This window comes from Cygnus olor, chromosome 2 (assembly GCF_009769625.2).
Source record: "Cygnus olor isolate bCygOlo1 chromosome 2, bCygOlo1.pri.v2, whole genome shotgun sequence".
NCBI classification, from domain to species: domain Eukaryota; kingdom Metazoa; phylum Chordata; class Aves; order Anseriformes; family Anatidae; genus Cygnus; species Cygnus olor.
Window position 1 is genome coordinate 21215425 of NC_049170.1, and position 19597 is coordinate 21235021.

General features: G+C 38.5%; 1 protein-coding gene across 15 annotated transcripts in view; it reads right to left on the minus strand.

Moving 5' to 3' along the window:
* Positions 1 to 1287: 1287 nt before the first annotated feature.
* CACNB2 (calcium voltage-gated channel auxiliary subunit beta 2) overlaps positions 1288 to 19597 on the minus strand; it is a 245833-nt gene continuing 227523 nt past the window's right edge. For 9 of the 15 annotated variants that reach the window (XM_040545628.1, XM_040545621.1, XM_040545623.1 and 6 more), the window contains 4 exons: positions 12461 to 12612; positions 11545 to 11640; positions 10032 to 10217; positions 1288 to 5324 (listed from right to left, as the gene is read on the minus strand). In XM_040545628.1, the coding sequence (XP_040401562.1) occupies positions 4836 to 5324; positions 10032 to 10217; positions 11545 to 11640; positions 12461 to 12612 (923 nt within the window). In that variant the 3' untranslated portion in view covers positions 1288 to 4835. The remainder of the gene's footprint in view (positions 5325 to 10031; positions 10218 to 11544; positions 11641 to 12460; positions 12613 to 19597) is intronic. The other 6 variants (XM_040545622.1, XM_040545625.1, XM_040545624.1 and 3 more) reach the window with 1 other exon arrangement.

Below are 19597 nucleotides of genomic sequence, written 5' to 3' on the forward strand. Positions count from 1 at the left end.
ACAGGCTAGTCAAGGTGATCGACAAGTAACGACTTTGGAGTGGGTAATTTAAAATAAAAAGAGCCTTCTTTTTTTTTTTCTGTTGTTCACTGCTAAAGCTTTATGAACAAATCCAGTTTGTACTGTTAGAATTTACTGCCAAGTAGGATGCCTGATAGGTAAGTGGTAAGAATAAAGAAAGGAGACAGATAATATAGAAGAACCAACTGAATCTCTATTATATCTGATACAAATCTTTTTTGGGGCTGCGTAGGAACACATCTCTAGGGTGATAAGCTATAAAAAGAAACTGTCCATAAAACTACTGTAAGCACATATTTAACATAGTTTGTTATATAAAAGTAGGGAAATAAATTATGGACAAATTGCCGAACAGTAAATCTGACTGAGTAACATTTGAATAAAAATATTCACAATATAATGTCATCCACATATTTTAAAGATGATAGAACAGCTAAAATTTTGGTGAACAACCTGCAATAAAGTAATAAATATACATAAATGTACACCAGAAATATTATATTACATTCTCAAAAGGAATTTCTCTGTTCTTTGTCCAGACTGTGTAATAGTTGTCTGCAGTGTGCTATTTTCACAGAGGGAATACAATTAAAGTCAAAATTGTAAGAACAAAAAACAGGCTCATCAGAGTGAGCATTTGGGAAACAGCCTGATGCATCAAAGCAATCAGAGGTCAAATGTAACCAGAAACAAAAATGCATCTTGAGGAGGCCTCAGTAACGCCACAGGAGGTGGTTTACTGTAACCTTGTACTTTGGACAGACACTGCTGAAAAGCCATCGGACCACTCACTGCATTCCAGTTACGGGAATGCTGATACATCACCGTAAAACCTCTGCAGTTGTCACAGAACACAAATATGACTTTACAAACCAATGGAGCTTAAAAATGGTAATTACTAACAATTTCATGAAAGATAGTAAGTTTAAGGGGCAGAGTGTTTGAACTGGGCAGGAGCTGCATGGATAGGATGCAGAAGATCTGTATGCAAATGCAGAGAAAAGTGAAACTAGGTATCTAGATTGATTCAGGATTTGATGAGTAGGACTGAATTTCCTTATCCTCCATTTAACAAACTCCACTTAAACTGTAGCTTTAAAACCTGCCTTCATTATTTAGGGCCAAATCTTTAGGAGACACTATTTATATTTTACACCTTTAGAAGCATAAATTATCAAAGACTCTGAAATTCTAAACTCCTGATATCAGATAGACTATGAATTCACGAGTACTTTAGAAAAGTTTTTTTTTTTTTTTCTTTTTTTCCATCTGTAAATTAATTTTTCAATTCCTAGTCAGTGGATAAAATTTATGAACCTATTTCAAAATAGTTTCTTCCAACTCTTAACACCTAGTGATGCTAACTGTATAAACCTGTTGCTTATTTGTCCCTGCTGTCCTGTTCCTTTACAGGTCTGGAGACTGTTACTCCCACCTCCTTCCAACCCCTCCTCAAGAATCCTTTCTTCCGTGATGTCTGTGATACTAAACTGATAGACTTGAGCTGCTGAACAACACTGATGTGTACTCATTTGAAAAGACATACAAAAAAAGTTAACACCTAACATATATACAGAGAAATGTTAAATTGTATCACATTCCTTCCATATACTGTAATCCTTTAGAAAAATATAGAGTAGAGGTGACAAGACCTATGTATCACTCAACTGTTTTATTTTCCTCCCTTCTCACTCATTGAGTTTATCATCTTTCTGATTCATTTGAATAGAAATTTTACAGGTTATTTTGTACCACACATACATAAGAAGACTGGAGCTCACTGGGACCTCTAGCATTCCTCAGATTCAAAGCTCCTGAAACCAGATACAGAAATATGAACTCATTAGTATCCCAATGCAAACAATATTAAACTTTCTATTTGCAAAACTCTGCAAAGACATTTCATCACAATAACCTTTGATATGTCCTCCAGCTGGAGTATTTTTAAAGCTTCTTGTTGAAATAATTCTGTTAAAGTGCTTTTCAAAGTAGTGCTCAGCAGGCAGGTGGTATTGTGCAAAATCTGTAGTACAAGCTCACATTAAAACTGATTTGTCACTCTTAATAACTGAAGAAAAATACCTTAGCAAGGCTAAAATAAACCTACTGTCTGCCTAAGAAATGTGTTAGTATGTTGCCTATACATTGTTAGTTGAAGTATACAAAAGATAACTCATTAACTGGACAGGGACATGCCTTTCTTTGTAAGATATTTATATTCCATACATCAATATCTAGACCATACTTAAATATTAGGGCTTGGACTGTGCTCTTTATTTTCTCTTTATTTGTCTGTACATGGCTACCTTAATCCATGGTTTTAATATGCTGCTCACTGCTTTGAAATTCTGCCAAACACTCCTTCAAAATAATTTAAGAAAGGTGGAAAATTAACACCTCCTGTAGCAAATTTTAAAAAAGAAAAGAACAAAAAACATTCAAGGTATTGTAGCGGAATCTATACATCACTTCTTGCAGGACAAAACTGTCATGTAACAGTTGTAGGGAGCAACAGCAGTTTCTGAAGCTGGCAAAATACCTAAAGCCAGGCTATATAGAGCAAGACAATATAACTTTTTGCATTAAAATGCGATCTGATATGATTCAAATAACAAACTCTTTCAATGTTTTTCTCCACTGATACCCTGATAATCCCCTCGTATCAAAAGCCACTTTTTATATATTCTTATATATCCATTGACTAATACAGCAGGTCTACTTACCTATGCTTCCTTTGTCTACAAAGTCATTTAGATGTTTAGAGAAATGCTGAGAATTTTGTTTCTAGAAAATATACCTTTTCCCTTGTGTTCCCCACAGTTCATGCTTTGAACCAACTACTACCCTTGAATAACCACAACAGTCAGCAGCACTAGGAGGAACATCCAAATACCTGACAGCAGAATTTCACACTCTTGAGTTGTAAAAAATGCACGTAAAGCAGGAGGGAGAGCAAAGTATGTGAGAGAGTCAAACTGAACTGCTTGGATGCTAGAGAAAGCATGCACCTCCATTTCACTAAAATGATATTCAAAATCAGGCAATGCTGATATTCCCAGAATTAAAATAATAAATAAAAAGAAATTCCAGCTAAATGAATTATTATCCCACTACAGTCTTTATATAATGTGATATTTACAGTGAAATACAAAAAGTATTTCATTCATACAATTACTACAAAGACTATATGTGATGCAGAACAGCCTTTACACTAGGCAAGGGTATGGAACCTGTAGCCAAAAATAATTATGAATTTCCCCTCACTTACCAGTGCAACAGGTGTTCAATACAAAACAAACTGTTTTCACTCCTTTTGATTTCAATGCATTTTCTCTAGTAAGCTCGCAACAGAGTATTTTGTCACGTTTTTCTAAGCTCTCACTGGCAGCACATTTAGGTGAAGGAAAAGCAGTGAGCTGGCTGCAAAGTGGGAATGCAGAGGAATTGGCAAGTGTAGAAAAAGTGGAGAAGCTACAAAAATTTATTTTCCAACAAAATAATTCTCCACAAGCTGTGTAAACTTTTCTTACTAAAACAAATACTCTAAAACACAAAGATTTTACATTTCCAGTGAAACACTCACAGTAACATTTGCCTGTTTTTACTCTCTTGAAGTCTGAACAAGAGCCAGCAGATTTATGCTTTCTCAATTACCTGGGTCAGTAAACTCCCTCATATTCCCTGACTGCAATTTGGATTTTTAAAACTAACAATAGAGTGAAGAAACAAACATGTTGGGCTTTTGAGTAACCTTTGTTTTCTTCAGTAGATTTTCACACTTTGCTGCCTAACGTGCACATGCACACGTATGCCCATCCATCGCCCACCCACTCACATACACACCTCCATCACGTGTGCTCTATTATTCTGAAAACAGAACAAAAATTAGGTTGTGTCCATTGCAATTTTGTGACCTGTACGGAGAAGAATAATTTATAGCGGTAAACTAGTTATCTTTACCAAAAATTTAAAATGCAAAGTTGGGTTTGCAAGGACAGCATAAGGTATAAGAGTTGGTTAGATCCTCTGTCTCAAGCACTCATTCGTATTTACAGAAGTATAAGCTTTCTGCTACAGAAGAAAAAGTATTTAGATTGAACACTGTTACAGATTTCCTAAATGAGGCTAGTTCCAGTTGCCAGTAATTCAAAAGCAAATCTGCTGACTTGGCATTAGGACTCTAAAACAGTGTGATCAAACTTATATAGTAAGAAGGTGTCGGCAGAAAGAACATTTATAAACTGTATATACAGTACACAGTACCAGTACATAGAAAATTGATTTTGACTTTATGATCCCCTGTGTGTAAGGCAAGACTGAATTCCGTCCTCAAATGGAGACCACCAGAGGTACAAGCAACAGATAGTGGCTTTTAAATCAATATGCAAATCAAGTGCATTACAAATTAAAAATCAGAGCAGACAAAAAGTTTTAGATTTTTATGTGCTGATTCTTGCTTGCTGAATACACGGGAAGTTATTAAACATCAAATGTACCTTTCTCTTTTTTAAAAAACACTAACAACACCTTGATGGCAACAGATATTGTTCAAGTGGCAGCTACCAAAAAACAGCTTGAAAAACGGCATAGTACAACATCAGGGACTCTGCAGTTGTACTACACTAATTCATATAGCACTAACCAAAAAAATAAGTATATGAATATTCTATTTCATGCTATTGCTATACAAGCAACAGCAATACAAATCAGCATACAGAAGGATACCATATGTTCTGCAATGAACAACCCAAAGATATTTTCAAGGGGCATTGTTACAAGACTTCAAAGAAACACAAGAGTGCCAGAGGCAAAAGTTACTGACGGATGTAAACATCCCTGTTCCATTCTCCTGCGTCGTTACGTTTTTTAGATATCACTTCTCCATCCTTGTCACAATATTGGTCCCTCGATTTATGACGACTACGTTGTTTGTTGCATTCATTGTGGTCCTGCTCCCGGTCCCTCTCCTTTGAGCGATGCCTTGATTCTCTATGTCTGTGATCACTGCTCCCATGGGACTCGTCTCTGTGATTGTGATCCCTGTGAGAATCATAGTGGTCACCATGCTCATGTGAGTAGTCCTCCTTTGGCTCTATGTAAGCTGAATCTCTGCTATCTTGTGTTTCTGAGTCAAAAGTTTCTTGCCTAGAAAGGCCTCTAACACCACTGCGATGGTTATGGTGTTGGGTTGAAGAGCGATGCTGGGATTTCTTGATGGGTTCAACCCGTGCTTCCTCTTCAATTTGTGAACCGCTGCGTTCAGGGACTGAATGGTCATTCCTCTGGTCTCCTTGAGATCCCTGCTGTCACAACCACCAGTAAGTTCACATACATGACTATACACTTTAATACTTTCCCCAATACCGCATTAAACTAGAAAGCATCAAGAAACAAATGAAATTTAAGTACACAACACTCCACTTTGGATCTAAACTAGAAAAGAAAAACATTTGAATTCAACTTTTACTGAAAATTCAGTATTATAATACAAACAATTCTTTTCACTCTAATCAGAAAGGAGGGTGGCACTCAGTGTCTGTGACACTGACTCGTCACCTGTGTTTTGACTGTGTCAGTTAGCAATAAGTGCTATCCAGACAAAAAAAGAGCATGCAGAAGCACGACAAACTGCAGAAAAATTAAAGAGGACGCATCATGCCAGGAGAGGGCACATATCAGTTTAGAGTTTACAGATGCCTGCTTGGAAACAGACACTATAGGAAAGCGATTACAGAGGGCTAAGGAGACTCCAGAAAAGAACCAAAGTACAAAATCCTGGCTCTTTTATAGTAGCTTCTTTTTTCTCTCTCTCTTTTTTTTTTTTTTTTTTTTTTTTTTTTTTTTTTTAAGATACAAATGCAATTGGATCTGGAATCAATAAAGTTTGTATTATGATACTAATAGTATCACTGACCTCCTGTTTTTCTCAGCAATAATTTGATTTCCTCACAGTAATGAAAAATTAAAACATTAACTTCATAATTTTAAGAGTCCAAAAATACAAACCATTGCCAAGGAAAGTGGAAGGACAGTGATATTATCACCTAAAGAACTTCCTAACACACCACTGCTATTAAAAAACTAAAATAAAAATTACCAGGTAATATCAAACCTACTCTTCGTCAGCATAATGCTTTGAAATCACTGCAAAATGAACAAGTGGCATTATTTAACTCAATTTGGGGTTTCATTACATTAACCCGCTTTTATTCTCAAACCACAGCCAAAGGTTTTTCAAGCTTAATTGCCAAATCTTCAGAAATAGTTTATGGTGAAATTGAATTACCCTTCTCACATTAGCTTAAGAACTTCAAGACAAAATCATTGCTACTGGCACAAAATTAAAAGTTGGTTTTAACGGAGTTATACAGTCATTTGTTTGTGAGACTGTACTGCAGTTACCAAAGTTAGTCTAAAGTTTGTCCTCGTATGTTCAGAGCTATCTCTGAAAATAAGATTGCCTCCAGGGCAGCTCACAGACGTATCTTCTTTCTGTTTTTGTATGTTGTGGAAAAGAGCTGGGAGAAGGAAGAAATGTTGTCCTTCAGCCACAGATCCTGGCAGGTGGGTTTCCTAGCAACCCAACAAGTCAAATTACAGGAAATTGGACAGGAAAAAAACTGTATTTTATCAGGATTTTATCAAAAGCAACATATTTCAAATCAGCAATTTGACATCGCCTCATTTCTCAGATAGTATTTTGTACTGTAAACTTCCCAGCAACTAGCTGCACTGTTCCATGTGTTCCTCATTTGAAACAAATGGCATACATGAGAACAAGGTACCAGAAACGGCGATAGAGGTTTTTTGTTCTTGTTTTTATGATTACCAAGATGATTGCGATTTGCTGGAAAAAGAACGTAGTATTTGCAAACATTAATAGACGTGTTCAAGGTGAATCGAAATGACTCTATGGAGGTGAACTATAAATGGAACTAAGTGAAAAGCTAAAGAATAAAGCAATGTCTGCTTTGGATGTGTAAACACATTTTCATTAGTTTGTAACCATGACTTTTTAAGACACACAAACTGGATACACACATGAAAACCCTTTAATTTTCATATGGCCAAATGCTGAATATGTAGGCATCTCTATAGAATTGTGACTAATAAAATCTGTCATTGCTGTGGTTTGAGAACAAATGCAAAATCTGAACCTGCTTTGAACAGAATCCTGGTGTAGAAACTCAGATGCATCTCCTTTGCTACAACGAGCTGTGAGCAGGAACACAGTCAATACATTTAGAACCAATACTCTTATTACCCTGCAAGTGCAGAATAGTGTTGGGGGCTACTGGCATTTATGAGCAAATTCATCGACACTAAATATTACAGGGACACTGAGCTGGTACAGTTTGAATATGGATTAAGATCTGGCTTTGTGGTTCACAACCAAATTAGGGCTCTGAACTGGATTAGATTTTGCAGTGCAGAAATTTCATGGCCCAATCTCATAAGGTTTTCACCTAAAATGGAGAAAGTTTGAGATAAACTCATTTCAGTATTCAGGTTGTAATTGCAAAGAAGTAGGGGTTCTTGAAAAGACGCCTAAGCAGCGTTGAAACGAGAGAGAAAAGTCTGTGTCCACACACTCAATTAGACTTGCTCTCTATTTCCATCCAGAGGGCCCCTAATCACCTACACCATGCGCTTGATCCCAGTCTCCTTTTTGGAATTCGCCAGCTATTTCTCTACAAGAGGAAATCTGAGAACAGATGTCAGTTATCAGGACACTGCTCCAAAGTGCAGCCCATCAGATAGGCAGGTGGGATATGGTGTTTACCAGCTCATTCCTCAAGCACCTCATGCCATGCAATGCACACCGTCAGCATCGTGCTACAAAAATACCACTCTGGCAGCTGGCAACACAAATCTGTCATTACAATATACAGCTGGGTCTATCAAAAATACAAAAAACAATTGCATCTCATGACAAAGGGGTGCCAAATTGGACCCAGAGGAGAATGCTTTCCAGTGCAGATGTGGGCCTACCAGTCCAAATGGCTGGTGGCAAGGTCTTTCTCTCTAGAGCAGTCCGCAAAAATAGTACAAGACACACACTTTAAATTCTCCTACTAGAGGTTCTCAACATTATTGAGAGAATGGTTTCAGCTACTGTAAACCCACTCCATTCCAAGGCCTTGACAGACTCAGGTTTGGGATGACAGCTGAAGGTGTGTCATAGGAAAATGAAACAAAAGGAACATTAAGTTCTACATTCCACAAGGGACCCCCATTGCTCCACACCTTTGGATTAACAGGCCTACAAACAAACTGTGAAACTACAAGTACACTCTTGTTTTTAGTCTTTAAAATAAAAAGTTGTTAATTTGTAGGAAGATACAGATAACACAACATTCAAAAAGGTGTTATTAACCTCTGTATAACTCCTCCAGGGCAGGTGGTTAATATTATGAGTAAGTGAATTATAAATCCACACCCAAAAGATAAAAATCTTGAGAAAAATAATTAACAGATCTACAAAGCAAAGGAAGTTTATCTAGCAAGTCTGCACACAATGATACTGAATTTCATACTCAGAAATTCTTCCAGCTCACATTTTTTTCAGGGTGTTTCAGCTCTGAGGATAGAAAAAAAGGCAGAAATGAGCTACAGCTTACAGTCTCTCTTTTCTTGCAACTGCTTCTGAAAGCAGAAGGAGATACCCTGTAAGGCTGGTAAAGCAATATTCCTTATGAAAGAGAGAACCTGATAAGTCTGTGGTCTTCTAATGGGAAATAAATTCTTCAACACACACACAATTGTTTTGTAAGACCATAACAACAAAAAGCGATTTAAAAAACAAATGTTCAGCATTTCAATTTGGGTGCAGAGACTTTTTTTTTCCTTCATTTTCTAAAAGGATGTATTTTTCTTAGCCAAAGTGATGAATTCTAACTAATATATAGGTACACAATTTTGGTGCATATATGTTACTTAGGTGGAAATTCAGATGTAATAAGACATTCTTGGAGCTGGAACAGATGCATTTTAATCTCCACTGTAATTTCGACCTCAAGGTGTCACTCACTGTTTATAATGAAGTAGCATCTTTAAAGTCCTCATTTCAAGCCATGCAACACATATACAGAGGAAAAGCTCTCTTTATGCTGAATACCTTGATATGGTTAAATAAAGCAAAAGTTGAAAGAGAAAAGAAAGGACACAATATGTCCAATGACAATAGGCAAGTCAGTGCAGAGGTGAGAAAAAAATGAATTTCCCAGCTCTCTAGACAGTACCTTGTGGGTTCAGAGCAGACTGCCTCTCGAGGTCTGTCTGCAATATGCAGCAGGACTCTGGTTTTATGTCAGAGTTTGGCTTGAAGGAAATATGTACTTTTCATAGCAATGGCCAATGAATAAAAGAGCAAAGGAAACACTGGGAGGGCCACCTTGACCTTGAGACTTCACTACTGCAGTTAGCCATTTTCAACCTCTACAACTGTACAACTGATACGCACAGATTCCCCCTACCCTTTGTGGATCTGCTCTATACTTAAGCCAGTTTGTCACAGAGGGCCTCTGGGGCTGGAATTTGCCTAGCAGAGATAGCGTGCCTATCAGTCAGAGATTTACCAGAGGCAGGAACATGCTATGCATTAGCCCAGTTTCATTCCTCTGACTGGATTCCATACGACCAGTTATAAAAATGTTTATGGCTGGTACACATGTTACTGGCACAGTGGCATTCTGGGCACAATGAAACCTTAAGTATTCCACTTCAGATCACAATATGTTTTCAATCAAGTTTGCTTAACCTTTGGCATCAAAAATAGCCCACTAGTGAATATGCTAACACACGCCACTGTGAATACAGCAGTGGTAACCATAATGTGCTTGTATTTGGCTTTTATACAAAAAATGGTCAACTGTCTTCTGAAAAACTACTTACTCTATCACCAGCTGTAAGATGTATTCAGCATATTCTAGTATCAGACTAACACTGTGCTTTGGAAGGGGAAGTTGATATGGAAAAGAAAAGAAGAAGAGATGGCATAAAAACTGTACCTGTAAATTAATATTTGGACCTGGACTAATAGGAAGAGTGGCTGTTGCAAGTGTGCGAGTGAGAAGCTGGTTAGGAGGATTGCTGCTAGGTGGATGTGTGGCCTTCCAGTAGGCTTCCAAATAGTCAGCAAGGTGCTCACAAGCATCTTCCAGCTGGTTCTCATCAAGAATTACATCGAACATTTCCTAATAAAGGAAAGGTTTTAGTGAGAATAACCACTTGATTAAGGGAGATCAGCTAGAGACAATGATTATCACACTTTCCATTCGTCAAAAATGAACCACATTTGTAACACTTGTGTTAAGGTATTTCACCTTTTTTTTTTTTTTTTTTAATGCCAAGTGATACAAAAGACAGCAATCATAACTACTGCTAACGTTACACTTGCCAAAGCAATTCCTCGTGACTTCCACTTAGTAGCACCAATAGTCAACAAAGATGGGAAGAAGCAGCTTGAACAAATTTTAAAACTCAAATATTCAGAAAAAAAGTTTGAATATTAAAGCTTCAGAGCTACCGGAACAAAACGGAATGTGAAGAAAAGGAATTCAACCTCCATACCTAGAATAACTCAGTCAAATGAAGGCAAACTAAGACAATTAACTTATAATAGTAATAAACAGGAGTAAGAAAGAGCATCCAGTTTCCAAGTTCCGTGCAAATATTATGTGTAAGATTAGTTACAACCATCTAAATTTAGGAGGAGAGTTTCCTCCCTGGTCAGGGAGACAGAAGTTCTGAAAGCAGCTCTGACAGCCTATGCATGTTTCTAGCATTGCTCATTGACTTCTTGAGGAGCTGAGGAAACTAGTCTCTTAACACAGATGCTTGAACTTAAATGATGAAATTTCCACATCTGCAACTGAACTGAACCTTTATCTTCCGGGTTCTTAACATACTCTTAGGAGCCGAGTATGCAGATAAAAACGTTTGCCACATTTTGCACACAGCTGGGGTCTCATCACCTCCACTTTATACGTGCAAGTTGAGAGAATTTGCATAAATGCATATCAACAGAAGAACCACAGGGCTTCTTAGCTACATGGTACCCCACAGCTCTTTGCCTAAATTGTGACCAAGAACATAAGCAGTGATGGGCTGTGGTAACATATGCCCACGGAGAGCTACTCAAACCACCTGCCTTATCCTAAACTGCTCAGTCATCAAGAGAGTTCATTAGTCAATTTTCAGACAAATACCACCACCGCCCACCCCCAAAAAAAGACAAACAAACAAACAAACAAAAAAGGTAAAACAAAAACTTGTTTTGTTCAAGCAGTGAATGTGTTCAGCACACATCCTAATAACTGTGACAATGAGTGTTTTTTTTTCCCTGTACCCTAGTGAAGAACCCACAGACAGGAGGCATTCTGCAAAAAAGCAATAGTGAAATACGCCAGAAGGGGGCAAACATTCCCAGAAATTACATAATTAAATGCCTGAAAGTAAAGGCACCTTTAAACAGGAATCAGATATTCTCAACTGAACAAGACATAAATTAACATAACTCACTGGAGGACACTGTGCCAGTTTATCAGCTGCCACCATCTGAACATTAAGGTGTTTGGCCTGAGATTTCCCTCGAGATTTTATTAACCTCTGTAAAACCTGTGGAAAATAAGACGTTAACAAAAGTATGTTGGTAGAGGAGACAAAAAGAAAAAGAAAAATGTTTAATCCTTCTCCCATTAATTTTAAGAAAGCATTTTTCAGTCAGTGGCCTGTGAGCAGCTTTGGACTTAAGGTACATCTATAGCCACTTAAAATGTTCATGCTTTTAGCTGTCCACTTGAGCAGATCAAATTCTTCATTTGTTGGCTTCAGGAGCATCTCTCATGCTGCTTACATCCAGGACAAGCTAATGTTCACGTTCTCCCCAGCATTTACTTTTCTGTTATCAACAGTAAAAAGTTCCCTTCCTGTTCTCCTCTGCAGCTACTGTTGTTGTTTGTCTCTAATTTGAAATTCTCTAATTGCTTTCCTCTTCCATCTTCCAACCATTTGATCTTCTCTTTCAAATGCCTCTTCACAAGGCCTGTGTAGGTTTTTTCGGAGAATGAAAGTACACAACCAGGAGGTGTTAAGAGTTCACCAATCATTCTGATATTCAGTATGTTAAAATCTTTCTTTCTTTTCCTTATTATTTCGATTGAACAAACTGTTAGCACTACTTACATGGTTGATACTAAAGGACAGAGGAACACATACAGCACGATCCCAAACTAAAAACAGATTGGAGCTACAGCATCTCTTCCTTTTTTTGGTAACCCAACACCTAAGATATTTGTTGATTAATAACATTTTACTATTCAAAGGAAAGTAATAGCAACATATAACTCTTTGAACTTTAGTAAGGACATATGACCATCTGCATTTAATGATGCAAAACAAAAAAGAACACAGCACAAATATTAGAAAAAATATTTACCTTAGGAGAAGAAATCTTTACGTATACTATAATGGGCGCCAGAGAGGTTTTGCTCAGTTGTGCTGGGTGATTAATGGTATCAGCATCAAGCACTACCAACTGCAGTGTCCTTGCTAATTCAAAAATCCGCTCAATTTCACTCTGAACTTCAGCTGCAGATAAGTAGAGAATTAGAGTTACGGAAATGTTAAAAGGCAGTTAGTTGTATGAAATGTAAAAACTGAGGTAGGTTGCTATGCTGCTCCACCGAGGCATGAGGAGGGTGGCAGTAGCCATTAACCGCCCATGTCACTGGCACGCTAGGGAAACGAACGCACCATTAGCAAGAACATTTTGCCCAGTTCGCTTCCCCTGAGGGAAGGGGTACTCCCTGCCCCTCTCAGCCTCCACCACTTCATGTGATTCCAACCTGGAGAGACACTGTTAACATGTTCCTGTATGACCCTACTCATGCACACAGGAAAAAACGGGGTAAGTATACCTGCTGCATCACATGCCAATCCCCATGCCATTAATTCACTACATGTACATAATTTCATCTCAAGCATTAATTCCACACAGAAATAAATTTGCTCAAACTGGAGTGCCCAGGATAAGCCGTAAATTATACTGAGGTGTCTATGCCAGCAGAAGCTTCTCTTTTTCCATTTACTTCAACTTACCAAAGCTCCAGGGTTTCCCTCACATACTGGCCTCAGTATGGTGCCAGATTAAATATTTCTTTAGCACATGTAAAACACTTTTAAGAACAAATAAATCAATAATGTAACTTATACTACAGTATCAACCTCACAACCCTATGAGTTCTGGAAAGGTGATTTTCTCACAGAAAATCATCTTGTCTTCTACTAACTCATGCTTCCAGCTTCCTAGCACCCTGCCTGATGGGAGTAGCTTCCAGGGCAAACCTCTCCATGGCAGATGTACTGTGTCCAATTTCACAAGTGATGTAGAAGCTGTCTTCATTTCCAATAGAAACAAAACTAAATGATTAAATAGCAAAGTCATTCTTGAAATGGAATGACATTCTCCTGCTCAACTCTTGCCATATCTCTACTTCACTAAGAAATTAAACAAGTTGGGTGATTTTCACAAGTCTATAAAGAGAGTTATAGAACCAGACAAGATTGTAATTCATAGGGGTTCCCCTTATAAGATTGTGCACACTCCATGAACCAAAACCATATTTGATACCTATGTAGTTCAAAGTAAATATTAGTAAATATTAGAAGATACTCAACAGACTCAAATACTCAAATGTCAGCAAGAGGTATCAAATACTTACTTATTCAAGATTTTCTTGTAACTACACTATCAGCATGTTATCTATTGTGCTGGTGACAAGCATTATTTGCTTGAAAATACAACCTACGTGGTCTGGCTACCTGAAGAGCCATTCACAAAAGAAATGTCTCTCTCTCCAAAGACAGATGTCCCTTTCAAGGGTGTTAGGAGATTACTTTTTATTTTCTTAGAACAGAAACTGAATAAAGTAGGCAGCATGATAAGGTTGCAAAATTTTCAAGAAAGAGCATGGCACCCCAGCTAGTCTCCGTTTAGCTGAACGTCTTTTGCTCCAAGTCAATAGGTGACTACTATGATCATTTTATAAACTAAATAGTAACTTGAATGGCCACCAGAAAAATCTATATATGATGTTCTCTACTGGAGGAGGTTTACATTGTATTGGATCTGTTAGAGATCACCTCCATCCATTTGTAGTTATCTGCAATTGTAGCTGCATATATGCCAATCAGTCTTTTACAGCAGAGAAGATTGTGAGACGTGCATGGTGTTCTGCTACAGACAGCATTGTTGCTTGCTTTCCTGCTTGTCAATAAAAGCACTATGGCCCAGCTGCTGTCTGAATGAGGACAACATTTTTGAAGACAGGACTTTTGATAGTTCTTGGCACACTTATGGTAACATTTTCTGCAACTTCATTGCATACAAATATTGTTGAAATGATTCAATACCATTGTCTCTGCGATTTAGTAGAAGATAGTCAATAGTCTATCCCTAATTAAAGTCCAAGTGGCAACTAGAATAAATAGATCAGAGACAATTTGTCATACTGTTCTGATGATGAGTTTGAATTGCTTTCCTGCAATTTCAAACCAGGCTCAACACTTCAGTCAATATAATAATATCAACTAATGCATCATTTTTAAGACCATTCCAGACTGCTGAAAACACTTGTTCAAGACAAACTGTACCAGCAAAATCCAGCCTTTTGCCACTGTATCATAATTTTGGTTGGAGAAGTAGCATTTGCTACACTGCTGGAAGCAATTTTCTGTCAGTATAGGATACATCCCTGTATACTAGATTTCCTGCTGTACTTTTGGAATCAACCCTTTGTTAGGGAGAGGATGCCTCGCTATCTTCTTTTGTGAAGCATACCCAGGGCAATAATTTCAGGTAACTATGATCCTGTGAACTAATAGTTTCCACCTGAGTCTTGAGGTGGAGGGATATCTTTTCCATCAATTAAAGAGCACTTCAGTATCTATATTTCTCAACTCTGGTATAGGAGAAAAGTTAAAGCACCTACACTGCATGGCTGCTGAACTAACATGTTGTGCTTCAACCTCTCAAACCAAGAATGGATGGAAAAAATGTCATAAGTGTTGCCAAATAGGTCCTGATCACCTGTCCCCTGGAGTACTTCTCCAGCTTCTGGAAAAGCCTGCATTTTTCTTGAAATTTTCCTTGTATTCTGGCCTTTCACTACATGTAAGACTGTTGCAACTACTGAAGTAAAAATAGCTTCTCTTTTTAGCTTTTTTATTTTCCATCTTTCTTCAGTCACATCTCTCAGAAAGTGCATTCTGTACCTCTGAAGATTCCTTCCCAACAAGATACTCAACACAGATTTTCTCTCTGACTTTCGACCAAAGTAAGCAAAGAAGCCTAATTTTCATGTGACATAAATGTCACCGGTAGTTAAAATAGAGAGCTGAGACCAAACAAAGAACAGTGACAGTGTAGAATCTTCAGCAGCACAGTAATAAGTTAGCAGCTTCCCATCTCCGTGGATTAATTAAGGTTGGAACTGGATGGTCTTTAAGGTCCCTTCCAACCCAAACCATTCCATGATTCTATGATTCTATGAATACATTTTATTTCCCAGGCATAATGAGAGGCATCAGTATAATCAGATCTACTGTGAAATGTTAGCAGCCCAGCTATAACGGTCAAAACCAGAAATAAGCTATCAAATTTTAAAATGAGCTTTACATGTCGCAAGGCAATCTATTTGACATTGACTCCTTGGTTATTAGAAAGGGAACATATTTTACACGACAGGAGCACTTGACTACGCAACAGAAGGTCAACTCTAAGAGATGAAGCACTTCTTCCAGCCAACATTAATCACTGCAATTTTACAGTTTCTCCTATATACTAATGCCAAATCTCTGTTGTGCCCCCAAATGAACAGAAATTCAGTGCAATAAGAGTACAAGATGGCTTGTTCCATCATGGGGGCAGTCCAAACCAGTTGGGCCTTACAAATGAATTTCAAACAAAAATCTTTAACAGTCCACTACAATAATATCACCTAAAGTAACTGCAAAGACATACTAACATCACACTGCATCCACGTCAATTCACTAATAACAAAACTAATTATGGTGGAGTTTGGGGACACTTATGCATTCTATTATACAGGTGGAGAAACAAAAAAAACCCTTTTAAACCTGGGCAGAAATCATCCACAACACTCAGGAGTCACTAGGACATGCAGCTTGACAGAGCAGCGGCTATATTAGCGCTATGTTTTAGGAAGACCCTGATGAGATGGCAGTTTCATGATGGGGATGCGGTACAAAATGGTGAGGCTAGTGCCCAGATTCTGGCCTGCAAGGATCAAATTAGAAACCACAAAACATTGCTCGTATGAAGCAAAGAGATTTTGGTCTTCAGCAGGAACACTCAAGTTCACATATTGTCAACTGAGTACAGTATGACTTTAATATCCTATTCAATTTGACCTCACCTACTTGTCTTTGGTATCAGTGGCATTAACAGATTTGTAAGTTATCACTTGTGCTGCAACAGCCACAGAGACAAAGCATTCTCTTTTTTCTACAAACGCCTCCTGATATTACATTTGTATAGCATGAAATGAACATACCTAGGTGAATGCAGATCATATTAAAATGATTAGCAGTATCTTGCACAAATGACTTTCAAATAATTTTATAAATTAAGGAGAACAGACATCACTAGTCCTATTTTTTAAGCTAATTCTTTCATATGACTACACTTACTTTGAAATGGTTAATCTTTAAATTCCATGAACACAATGTGGTGAGACATTTAAGGCAGCCTCAGGAATTCCAAAACAAAGGCAAAAGAAATAAAGCACCATATATTGCCAGTGCATTAAAAGTGCACAAAAAATATTGCAACAAAAGGACAGCTGAGAAATGATAAAGTCATATCTGAAATCCAATTAAATGAAAAAATAAAAAGGAAGCTATGAGTATTGGAGTTGTGCCCACATACCTCTTGATGAAGAAATAGATCATGCGTTTGACTGACAAAATTCAAATTTAAAATTTTAATTTCTGAGTATTTGTGTTTATACAAAGGCATATACACACAGGTGCATCGATCTGATGAACAGTGTATATGCTAGGAAATCTGCCTGACAGAATGTGTGTGTCTCCCTATATGTACATGTGTGCTTATATCAGGGGTAAGGCCACCAAAGTGTCTACATGAGGTACTGCACCAGAATATAGGTACTTGGCATGCTACCCCAAACTAAATGAGGTGCCTGTACTCACTGTATCAAAGTGGAGAGAGTGAGGTGCTACCAAAGGTGATCCAGAAAGCTGCACAACGTGCGAGCAGCCCAGAGCTGGCCAATAAGAAACACCACACATACGGAGGTACCTGGTCTCTTTCTTCTCATCACACCCTTCCCTCTGCCAGGGTTGCTGTGGGCTGGCAGGGAGCTGACAGTGGGGGCATGCTGAATGGGGTCCAGCCCTTGCCCAGCACCACCCAGGTCCTCTTAATCTCCTGCCCCACACTGATGGCAAGGTTGGGGAGCTTCTGTGCCCCCTTAGCATAGCCAGCTAAGAAGGAAAGAGACTTAGATGGGAATGTAAGCAAGTAAGAGGGAATAACCACTCTAGCTGAGTCTTCAGGCAACAGGACAGAAGATACTTGGACTACAGGTGTTTTAATGTGACTTCTGACATAAAAGAAATTTTTGTGAATACAGTTACATTTCCCTGGTGTCCACCAAGTCCTTAACCACCAGCATGTTTCATAAAAAAGGGGGGTGAGAGGGTGGATGACTATTTTTCAGGGAAGCGTCTGTGTGCGTTACTCATGCCCAAGATCCAGGGCTGCTGTGAGGCCCAAGGCAGAAGGGAGAGGAGCAGCAGCGAGACCAGGCATCTGCTGCTGCTCCACCGGGCGCTCACATCTGGGGAGTCGCGGGGCGAGGTGCTGCAGGAAAACGGGGCTTTCTCTTTCTGTTTGCTGAGGCTCAGCATGAACAAAAGCATTCGTGGAATGATGATTCTTATGCCAAGCTTGAACTGGAAGTAAAGTTTAGTGGCCTATCAACAAAGAGGCTTGAAATCAGTGGATGGCAGCAGAAAGATAAATGGACACGGCACACTGAACACAGGGGAAAGCTGCATGGAAATGACTCTGGCACAACTGCAGGTTCTCAGAAGGGGCTGTGTACCCATCACTAAGCTCCCCTACACTCTCTTAGTGAGTCCGTGGGGTAATAAAGACTGCAAGGAACCAGTCCAATATTTATTTTGCTCAGGAGACCAAGCAAGCGTCTCCTCATTGCTCATGATGGATGTGGCCACATCAGGCTGCCACTAACTTGGATGGATACTTCTGCACCATGCCTCATTACTCGGCTTACAGATACGGTCCATAGATACTAAATAAGTGGTCCCTAGGTTTGTTGTTTTATTCAGAACAAATGTAAATAAAAACGTTCAGTCTTCCTCCCAGATAGGATGGGGAGCCACCCCAATGGTGGCCATTCGATCTCCCTTGCTGATGCTATGCTGCTCTTAAAACATTTGTGTATTCACTGAGTGGGAGAGATACCGACTCTGTAGCCTGATGCTTAGAGTGGGAGGACCTGGATTCCAGTCCTTTCTCCAGGGAAAGTTAAATTATTATGCGAAGTGCATAAGACTCAGCAGGAGTGACTGACAACCTTCATAAAGGTGATCACAGCCCTGTCATGGGGATGGGAGTTATGAGCTCATATCTCTGTTAGCAGAGGTGAACAGAAAGGAACCCAGACTTCTTTGCATTCCGGTAGAACAACCTAAACCCTTACTCTTGGGCACAGACACCAACTTTTTACCAGTTCCATAAGCCTAGGAGAAAGAAAAAATGCTGGATCAATCCAAACTCCTGGTGTGAAAAGCTTTCAGGGAAGCAAGCAACTAGCTTATTAAAAATATTTAATTCACCTATCCAAGTACCTTAGTTATTACAGACGTATCTATGACCTTAAAACTATTCTTGCATTACTATATTGCTTTGTCTCTAAAACATGCTTTGTTTCACTACAGTTATCAATCATATGTATTTCAATGCAATACCATAGGAAAATACAGTGACATACTGCTGAGAGCTCTCTCTAATTTACAGAAATCAAGATTTTTTTCCCCCATATATCCTTTGGAAGCATGCAGGAAATTTCATTAAAATACTTTGCCAACACTGTACCAAGAAAAGTATTTGTAAGTTAGAATAGTGGAAAGTGAGAATCAAAGTTCTATCACAAAACTACCTGGAGAATTCGTTAGAGAAACACTGATATTAGATGTTAAAAACAAAACAAAACAAAACAAAAAAACAACAGGGCTGGCCCAAAAGGATGGAAGAGCATGTTCAGACATATAAGGCATATAACATTTTATATGTTCAGACATATATATTATAACAAGTTTAGGATCTTCATGCCACTCTTTCCCACCCCTATGTTAAAAGAAGTGTAGCCCCATCCTCAGGATAACCCAAAAGCTCGTGCCTTCTTCTGGCTCAAAGCAGCTTGAGGTTTAGCATATTACTTTACCAAATCTGAGGATTTAATGCCTACAACTGATACTTCTGGACCTTCATCCCAGCTATTTT